The sequence below is a fragment of the Stegastes partitus genome, unplaced genomic scaffold, assembly GCF_000690725.1.
Source record: "Stegastes partitus isolate 25-593 unplaced genomic scaffold, Stegastes_partitus-1.0.2 Scaffold370, whole genome shotgun sequence".
Classification (NCBI taxonomy): Eukaryota; Metazoa; Chordata; class Actinopteri; family Pomacentridae; genus Stegastes; species Stegastes partitus.
Genome location: NW_007578101.1, coordinates 84,068 through 94,549, shown reverse-complemented (window position 1 = coordinate 94,549; position 10,482 = coordinate 84,068). Strand labels below are relative to the sequence as shown.

General features: G+C 42.6%; 1 protein-coding gene across 2 annotated transcripts; it reads right to left on the bottom strand.

Moving 5' to 3' along the window:
- Positions 1 to 604: 604 nt before the first annotated feature.
- LOC103359407 (endothelin-3) lies at positions 605 to 9,936 on the bottom strand. Of its 2 annotated transcripts, none has more exons than XM_008284741.1 (4): positions 9,641 to 9,936; positions 8,458 to 8,713; positions 3,062 to 3,214; positions 605 to 2,394 (listed from the first exon to the last, which is right to left on the bottom strand). In XM_008284741.1, exons 1-4 carry the CDS (start codon positions 9,762 to 9,764, stop codon positions 2,313 to 2,315), a joined length of 615 nt encoding a protein of 204 aa, XP_008282963.1. In that variant the 5' UTR covers positions 9,765 to 9,936; the 3' UTR covers positions 605 to 2,312. The 2 variants fall into 2 exon arrangements, with proteins under 2 accessions (XP_008282963.1, XP_008282964.1); XM_008284742.1 differs by having other exon boundaries at positions 605 to 2,391.
- Between the last annotated feature and the right edge of the window lie 546 nt (positions 9,937 to 10,482).

The window sequence follows — 10,482 nt, the reverse complement described above, 5'->3', positions numbered from 1 at the left end:
GTCACAAACAACAGTAGGCTCAGTTGCAAAATGGTTTCATTTATCATTCTTACTCAAGCCTTTCTGTCATTACCACTTCTGGGCAAAGTGGCTCATTGAGAATTTATGAGGAACATTCTTGAACTGGTTTTGTTGGCAGCCGTCCCAGAATGATGTCGAGCAGAAAATGAGTGTTTCTGTCTGGTTTGTGTTCAAGACTCGGTCCTCTGCCGCGCTGCGCAACACCTTAGATCAGCAGCTAGACATTGATACCGGACAGTTCTGCACCACTTTGTTCATTGACAGTGGTTCATTTTTAACCCTTTCCACCCTGGAGCTCCCTGTAGACCAGGGGTGTCCAGTCCTGGTCCTGGAGGGCCACAGTCCTGCATGTTGTAGATGTTTCCTGATTCACATGATCAGGATGGTTATCAGGCTTCTGCAGAGCTTGATGATGAGCTGATCATTTGAATCAGGTGTGATGGAAACATCTAGAACATGCAGGACTGTGGCCCTCCAGGACCAGGACTGGACCCCCCTGCTGTAGATGGACCAGATCTATATGTTTTTAAAATAGCCGGTCCCCATTTTTGGATGCACATTCAGTGAGAACACCGCTCAGTACTGCTGTGACTACAATGGATTTATTAGTGTTCTGTTTCATTTCAGGTGCACAAGGTTCAGCAGGGTTGCAGGTACGAATGTTTACAACAGATCAGTGTCACTTCTTCATTATTGTGGCTGGTGTTTACTGGTACTTTAGTGGATGATGGTAAAACATTAGGTGTTGACATGTGACCACAGCAGCTTCACACCACGTCGTCTAGAACAAAAAGTAAATATTAACTACTGGATTGTGATAAGATGGAAACTCTTTTTTTTTTTCCTGCACTACACAGGGCTTCAACCAACACTATGGGTTGCTGTTGGTTGGTAATCCCTTTAAATACATCCTCCCTACAGTTTATATGAACACCATGGGGTATTATGTGACTAGGAGGCATCCTGAATGCAGGCATTGTTTTATCTTTGCATCGTGTACTGACACAAGTAAAGAGATATATGCACAGCTGCAGAGAGCTGGTGTGATCCTGCACGTGTTTGCATATCCACTTGTGAAATATAGGACGATGTGTACACTGGTTTTAATCAGGACACACATGGGCTACAGCCAGCTTAATTCAGTATCTCCAGATGTGAAAGGAGGTCTCTAAACCCACTGTACCGAACATGATTGATCCGTCTGGCGTGTAAAAAATACTGTGATTCTTTAATATTCTTCCAGCTACATTCAATGGGTAAAATATGCATTTTAAATATGTTTAAATAAAGCCACGTGTGCATCGTTTCAAACATGAAGCAAGGAATCCATGTCCTCCTTTTGTCCTGCGCGTCTCTGGAGAAACCACCAACAAATCACCAGCTTTAGCCGCTGTAGGCAGCATCCTTCCTGATTAAACCATCAGGAAAAGACAGTCAATAAGTACATGTATCCAACGGTACACAGTTTTTCTATTCTTTACTATATAAAACTGTTGATTATGATCACATATTATATATACTTTTATGTACAACATCTTATCATACACCTTTATTGTACATACACTGTAGGTATTGTATGAAAATATAATTTATAGCCTACATATACTGACACATATTTCGTATACACAAGACTTTGATGCGGATTCAGCTTATAAGACAACGATTATAAAATGAAAACATGTCATGCGTTTTTTTTAAACAACTACAAACAGTCACAAGGGGTACAAGCATGTAACCATGACGACATCCTGTATGTTTCAGTGGCTGTGACGAAGTTTGTACAAATAGTGATGCTGAGTTCTTGACTGTGACGGCGTGTTGACGGGCAGATTAAATGTTGTCCCTGTAGAGAAACCAAAGCCATGTGATGCGTTTCTTCTGTGGACGTTGTGGTGGCGGGGCTGGATGACGGCGGCTCTCCAAGCGGCCTCCTCATCACATGACGCGTACATGTATGACGCAACGCACACGCTCCATCAAAAGTCTTTTACGGTCCACCTAAAGCGGCCATGTAACAGATCCCCGGTTGTGACGGGATGATGAAAAACATCACCTGTCCAACAGACACAGGCAGAGAGCGCCGTAGGGGACGAGGGGGACACAGTCCATCAGCATCCCGACCAGAACCCCTCGATTTCAGTTTTTGTGCAAGCAGCTTTGTGGGTGTTCATCCATTAGTCTCATGTGAGGACACGAACAAAACATGTCAGAAATGCAGACATACACGCTGTTCCCAGAAAAGCAGGATGCCATGTTTACGTCCACCTCTCAATCCGTCACTTCTTACATGTTCATTTCGGAGCAGGTCCATTATGAAGAGGCTCCGACCTGTTGTTTGCTTTAGGCGCCTCTGGAGGTGAACCCCTCTGTCTGCTGGGACAACAAATACACAAACACTTAAAACCACATCTTGTTGATTATTTAGCCAGAGTTATGAATTATCTCTTATGTATGAACTCCCAACAAGAGTTTTTACTGATGTGTTAGGAATCACAAACCAGAAGGTGGAAAGATCATAAAGTTTAAACTGTTAGCTTAAAAAATACACTAATGTCATGCTTTCTCTGTAGATGAGATGAGATGAGATGAGATGAGATGAGATGAGATGAGATGAGATGAGATGAGATGAGATGAGATGAGATGAGATGAGATGAGATGAGTCTGAAGCCTTGATGTTGCACCAGAGTGAAGTAAGTCTGTTTTTCTATGTGTGATCTAACAGGAGCAGTTGTGTATTGTGACAAAGGCAAACATCTAAAAATCTGTCTTTCAACTGATAGTGCAACACTAAAGATATGCATGGTTGCTATGACGACCTACCAATAGACTTAGACTGACTCTATTAATCCCAGCAGGACATTCTGTGACGGCTGTAAAGGCCAGTAGTTTAAGAGTCTGATCTAACGCAGGTGAATTCAAAGTTTTAACAATGGGAATCATTTTTAAAAGTACTGCACTGTGGTTCACTGTTGTAACACGGTGTGTATGACATATACTAAACACTGCATAATGACATATACTATACTTGCAGCACAGTTACCTGTTTATGCAGAAGCTGCTGCAGCCTGAGTCGGTCTGCAGCGTGCAAACACAGCGCTGGGCCTCCATCCCTGTCATCGTCCGTTTGGTCCCAGCAGAGCGCCTCATACGCAGGGAACCCTGGTAACTGGACATCCCATATGGTACAGTGTGCCTAAAAAAAGACCCACACACATGTAGTACAGTGAGTGATCAGAACGTTCACCTGATTACTAGGTACAGCCTGTACCGTCTAACGCAGCGGCACTGCCACGCATGTAGACGTGTAAATGCAGAAGGGTAAGTGATCGGAGGGAAGCATCTAAAGACGCTGTGGGTGCAGGACTGAATCATACTGAGGGCTGTTTTGTAGTATTCCGACTTCCACCATTTGCAAACATGATGGGGGCAGAATATAGGACCAACACACAGTCCAGTCCACCTCTACAGTGATCAGATTTAACCTCTATACAGACCAGTTGATCATAAGGTAAACATCAGTGGGACTGATTACAGATGTGCTGTTGGTAAAAGTGCTCCTATTCAAATGACGAGGCGGAGCGTTTTCAATACGATGATCAACATTATCTTAAAGGTTTTTAATGATTTGAATCCCATATCAGTCGATCTGACAATGAACGTCTCTTTAACATTTAGGCTGGAAATATGTACAACAAAAGTCATTAAGCTCTTAAACCCGACAGCATTCTTTTTTATTTTTAAACTTTCACCAGAAGAAACTTCCATTAACAGCTAAAACCTATAAGACCACTGAGCTCCATGGGTCTGACATACTTATGGATAATTTGAACTACAAACAGTCTCTCTGTCCCCATCAGCAGGCCACAGTGGGATCTGAGAAGCTCCACCTCGTCTATACACATCTCTTTCCTCACACTCTTCTGCGCAGGATGTGGAAACCAAAAGGCATTTAGAGGCTGTGTTCATAACAATGATATAATCAGTCAATGGGGTTCCTCTGCAGTGTCTGCAGGTGCAGGAGGAAATACTAGAAGTCACATAATGAAACGGCTTAAAGGATAATTCCCCTTTATTACAACTTGGGTTCATGGTTTGTATCTGTTATGAGAAGACTCACTACAGAAGAGATGTGGCCTCTTTGCTCTGTGGCACAAACATTCTGCATTCTGACATAAACCTAAACGTAAAAGCAGCAAAGATGTTGGTTGCACAACAAACCCACGTGTTCAGCAGACAGTCTGGGTAACAGATATATGGCTCATTTTATTCTTCTCTTTCCAAACAAGTTACTGAACTTAAAAGCTCACAATTGGGAATTTCTTATAATTTATCAATGTATCGTGCGGTTCCCAGATTTTACTGATTATCGTGGAACAATGGCCCAAACCACAACAGAAAGACCTGAACCAGAGTTCGTCTTTACTGCTTCGTGCTGCTCTCTGCACGTGGCGGCCTCATCACGCCCTCCAGTTGTCGTATGTCTACAACCTGCTGCCCAGAACAAGCTAAACGGAGAACTTTGCTGAAACCCGTGTTGTATCAGCTGTTTCCTTTGAGCTGCATAAGTGGTTCTCTTCAGCAACATGTGGCGTTGAGGACCGTTCAGGACGAACGCTGATCGCGATGCTACACAACTTAACCTCTTCCACTGTGATGAACAGACACAGCAAGAGGCTAAGCTGCTCCTAATTCTATTGTTTGCTGCTCTGTTCCCACATGTCCTGAGGCACAGACAGTCTGCCTACAAAACACTGAGTCAGTTTGTATCTTTAGATGCAAACTGGTTTAATCATATTCAGGGTAGAACATAACTTGATTATTCATAGCTCTGCATGACTCTTGACATTATCCAAGTCACAAATCATCTCTGTCTTTGGTATCGGTGTCTGCAGAGCAGCTGGTGTGAACACGGCCATGTCCGGATAGCATCTTACTTGATAAGTTTATTTTTCCCTTGTTGTTTGTCTACAGTATGCACAGGGTGGTTTCTTCTATACCATCCATAAGGGAGAGGATGTCCGTTTTCATCTCACAGCAGGACTGCAGGAAGTGTGTTCATCTGGCAAGCGTCCACTGCTGTTTACTGTCATATAACTGACACTAACTTCTGTTTTCCTGGCGCTCAGCGGAGATTTCAGTGTTTTAATGGAGCACAGTGGTGTGATTTTGACAGCTGTCTTCTCAGAAGCAAACATCTTGATTCATAGCTGATCTGCCTGGAATCGATGCCTTGCGACATCGATGACAGTACTTTTAGTTTCGGGCGTAGATCATCGTAAGCTGTTTTGTGTCAAACTTGCTGAGTCAAAGACCTACACTGATACAGTATTGTCTGTCTCCTGATTATGATTTACCCCAGTGTGGATCCTATTATAATGTTTGCATGAGTAACCTCCGTGACTTTTACACGGTGGTATGAGGGAATAAACATGGTAGCTACAGTGGCAGCCGGCAAGAGGCCTGACAACGCCTTAAAGCTTCCAATACAGATCCCAGTGTGTTAGCATCTCACTCATTGAAAGTAAGCCCAGCTGTTCTCCACACTGATGACAGTAAATCAGACCTCACAATGTGAAAAATGCACCAGCAGCTCAGTAAACATCTCAGCTGTCGGGCCACCGTCGGATGAACTCAGGAGGCAGTTTATGAAGTAAATCAAGCAAATCGATCCTGCAGTAAGTTCATGAGCTTTGTGTTGCATCTGTCTAACAGAGGATTCATACGACCGTTCTGGAGGATGCGCTTTGTGCTGCTGCTGGATTGTACTGCATTATGCTGATTGGTGTTTTCTATTATTTTGTCAATTTCATTTATAATAATGAGGGTAGGGGCTAATGTACTGGTTGTAGTTTGTTCAAAACGTCACAGCAAACGTCTCCTATCCTGACATCCTGACATCGGCCACCTGTTCAGTCTAGGAGTCATTTACAAATGTTGTTGTTTGACTGTGACCGGTTGCTTTCTAAGGTCACTGCATGGGAAACTTGTTGTTTCTCCAAGATCCAAACACTGGTTCTTCAGGATTTCTCAGTGGCACCTCTGACACGTTGGAACAGCTTCCTTGTCCAGTTTCGATCATCAGCTTCCCTTCCTGTGTTCAAATCTCAAATCTGTTCTTCCGCGTTAGCCACTGCAGTTCATTTCTGTCTAACTGCCGTTACTTGGCTCGGATTGGATCAGTCCAGGAGGATTTTCGTTTGCAATGTAAAAGCCAGATGAAGCCAGAAACAGAAACCACTCGTATATATACACAAACACTTCAATTTCATTAAATTCACAACGTAGGTGAAGATGAACTCACAGAGAGAAACCCAACGAGTCCAGGGAGTCCCTCTGAGGAAACAGCAGGCCCAAGTAACTACTAGTCTGGCAGAGGATCAGGCTGTGGTTTCATTCCTGACTGAATGCTTTCAACTTCACACTGACAGCATCTGTTTCCACCATCTGCATATCTGGAGTGCGAACCCTAAATCCATTCCTTTAGGTGAGCTCCAACAAATTCTGTTCATTTGCCCACAATCACATCAGTCACAGCTAAAGATGTGAAGTCACCAGTTGCCCATAAAGCTCTCCTCTGAAAGCATGCCTGCAATATGCACAATACACACATCAGGAAATCCTGCCTGAAATGTGTCAAACGAAGGATTGTTTTGTTCCTACATGGTGTGCGTTTCACACTCAGCATGTGAGCATTTGATCCATCAGACCATGCATTTGCATCCTCTGGGCATTCACATAAAACCACAGCTGGCCATCACTACCCCAAAGATTAACTGCCGTGGATTTGTGCTTCAGGAGAAAACGAGCTGAAGCGGGACAAGTGTAGCACAAGAAGGAGCTTCACAGCGCAGCTCAGATGGTGGCTGAAGCCCTTCTGTGCTGACAAGCAGGTTTTCTAATTACTAAAATGGAAAAAAAACAAAAACAATTTCAAGTCTAAGCAGGAGTTTCTTTCAACCTCTTGTAACTTTTCACAATTAATCTCTGCAATGCATTTACAGATGAAAGAGTTTCTGGTAACTCCACATGAATGAAAAACCCTCTGGGTGCCCGAAGGACGACTAGAAGATGCAGCTTCATCTGTGTGGCGTTACCGGACCAACATGCAGCATTTTGATCTCACTGCAGATGTTCACTGTTGGTTAGATAAATGTTTTTAAGCGCATGTTTAACTGACTTCAACTAGTGAGGAATGCACACCCTGCACTTAATTTCATTGTTTTCCCAACGGATGCTGCATGTCCCAGTCGGAGCAGAGGAGGAAACAGTTGTCGTACTGCACTCTGCAGGCCAACAGCACTGGAGCAGAGATCTGATAGACGAGTGGCTCCATATCATCACATCTTTCCACTCCCAGCTCTCCCACACACATTTTTTCTAAACTGAGGCTGACTGAAAGGTGTGTTGACACACTCTTTCAGAACCAAATTAAACCAGAGCTGCCCTGAGGCCTGTTGTTTGGAGTCAACAAAGGGTGAATAAATCTGCCTTCTAATCTGCAGTTGGGCTTCAGATGGTGTCTCCCAGTGCAGATGATTAGCTTTCTGTTTTAGTGTCTCGCATGCCAAAGATCGCAGAGTTCAAAGGGACATCACATGTGGCGAATCAAGTGTTTCATTTTGAGGTCGGCAGATCGTGAAGCTGATATGAAATAAAAGCAACTACAGGAATATGGACAAGAGTGCTGAATGAGTGAATCACAGATGAAGAAAAACAGTCAGAGCCACCTGAGGGTGTTGGTTTTGGTGTAACAGAGCAAAGAACCGTCGCTTTTATCAGACTGCGGGTTAAACTTTTACAAGTTTAAGTTTTTAGTTCAGTTCTATTTATACAGCAGTTCACAACATAAACCATCTCAGGACTCTTTGGACAGTAAAGTGAAGATCTGGGAATATTATATTACAGAGAGAAACACAACAAATTCAAAGTTTTCTCTCTGAGCAAGAACTTCTTGAGACGAAAGAACAAATTGTGTAAAATTTCCATCTCAGATTCTGAGGCTCCTTAAGAACCATCAGAACATCTGTACTGGTGAAGAGGTGGACCGGCCGCTCCCCTGCTGTCTGTCACAAATCCTCGGGGGAATTAAAATACCTGAGAGCTCAGAGTCTAGACCTCTTCGGATTACATGCACTTCTCACAGTTCACAAAGTCACAAGAAAGCACAAGAGAGAGAGAAAGCCTGGTTTGTTTCACAGGTCAGGTCAACCCAAAATCTAAAGAAAAAATGAAGTGGATTCCTGTGTTTCACACAGCTCACGTGTTTGCGCCTCCTGTAGCAGAAGCAACGCTCAGCTGAGGAAAGACTTGTGACAAAATAGGTGACACTGTACAAGCTGATGCATGTATGTGAGTAATACAGGAACACTGTTAATAAAAACACAAATAGACACTCAGTGACTCATGAAAGAAACTGTTTCGGAGAAGGACTCTTACTCTGGTGTGTTGATCCAGATGATGTCCAGGTGGCAGTAATACACACACTCCTTGTCTTTGTAGGTGTAACACGTGCACCTCTTGGAGCGTTTCTTGGCCGTCGGTGGGTCGCAGGCAGAGCAGGGCTTCACCTCGCCGCCTTGGGAATCAGCTGGGCCGGCACCGAGGTCGTCCTCACCGCCGGGCAGCGGCTTCTCGCTCAGCTTGACCACTTCCATCTCCCTCCTCTGGCTCACATCTTTGGTGGATGATGAACCTGCAAGATCACAGCAATTTGAGAGCTTCATTTTTCACATCCTCTCTCCTAAATAGCTGTACGGAATGCAAATTTGCTCATCTTGACATTCCAGCAGGGACACGCTGTAAAGTGTGTCCTGTTTACTCTGAGTTCATGTGACCGCACTGTACTCCACGGTGGTTGTTTTTTACCTTCTACGGTATTCTTATAATAGCCTCTGTACATTATATTGATGGATGGAGAACCTTCAGGATCACAGCAATCTGAGAGCTCTTTCTGAAATAGCATTAGTGAATGTAAATCCACAGGGGGCTGTACAGTGTGTCTGTGAAACCGCTTAATTTAGCCGGCCGTGCTATAAAACATATTTGTCTGGCGTATTGGTGGAGCTGCTGTGGAGGAACAGGAGAACCAAAGTCACTGCCAAGCACTTATTACAGCGGTATTGAATAATGCAAATGATTGCATAGGAGACATAAAGATATTATTGGAAGTAATCCTACCTCTGGGACTCTCGTCAACAGTGGCAAGTACAATCTGAACCTGATTAACTCGTTAGTTCACTGCCACCAAATCGTCTGATCACACTCCAAATAAGTGATCTAATCATTAAAGACACCACAAACAGACTGTTTTTTTTTACATGACTGGAAAAGGGTTACTTGTGGTATTGCTTTAAAATGTTCTGGATTTTATAATTAATTCTAATTTAAACACACAGCTACATGAATGCAGACCTAATTCTAACAGCTAACTGTACATAACTTTAACTGTAATGTTGGTTTAATGCTGTGTTTGTTCCCTACATGCACACCAATCTAAACTGCAGATCTTTCCTGCAGCCAGTTCACTAACTGATAAAAAGAAGTTAATTGCATGTGTGTTCAGGCACAAATGAAGATACAAATAAAAGCATTAAGTAAATGAAGAGCAGCCAGGACTCACCGTTGGCCAGAGATGCTGCCACCACGATCAGAAACAAAACTCCCACATCAACCGATGACACATTAGCCATCACACATGAGAAATCAATGTGAAAAATGTAATAAGAAAAAAATTTATCAAACATTTAAAAAGACAATAAATGTAGAAATGTGGAGGAGGAGGATTAAAACGTCCACAAAAAGAAAAAGAAAAGAAAAAAACGAGTCCAGAACAAAGTTACTCAGAGTCCTGACAGAAGCTGACACTCCCTCTGAACCTGCGATGCTTCTTGTTTGCAGTCAGACCGTCGACTGAACATCGGAGACACCTCTGCTTTATTATGAGCTCCCAGGCAGCCACATGCTGCTTTTCAAAATAAAACACCCCCAGAATGCTAGAGACACCTGAACCTGCTGAATGTCTGAGCAGTCTGTGGAGAAAGAGTTGTCCCACTAATGGATAATTTATCAGTACAATAATAATAATAATAATAATAATAATAATAATAATAATAATAATAATAATAATAATAATAATAATAATAATAACAATAATAATAATAATAAGTTTAGATATGTCTTAAGACATTTCAGCCTTGGAGTTATTCTGTACAGTCAAAATAAATATTCTGTTTATACATTTACATCCTGAAACCATTTTTAAACATTTCCTCGTACCAGTAAAATTATTTAAAAGCTATTTATGGGTTAGTTTGTGCCACAAACATCCAAGAAAAGACCTGACATGAAAATGTACACATAAGAATTGACTACTTTTCTCTTTTTTGTGTGTATTTACGTATGAAACCTGTGTTCATCTCTGTAGGAAATAAACTTTACATCGTTGCATTTTATTCTATTTAT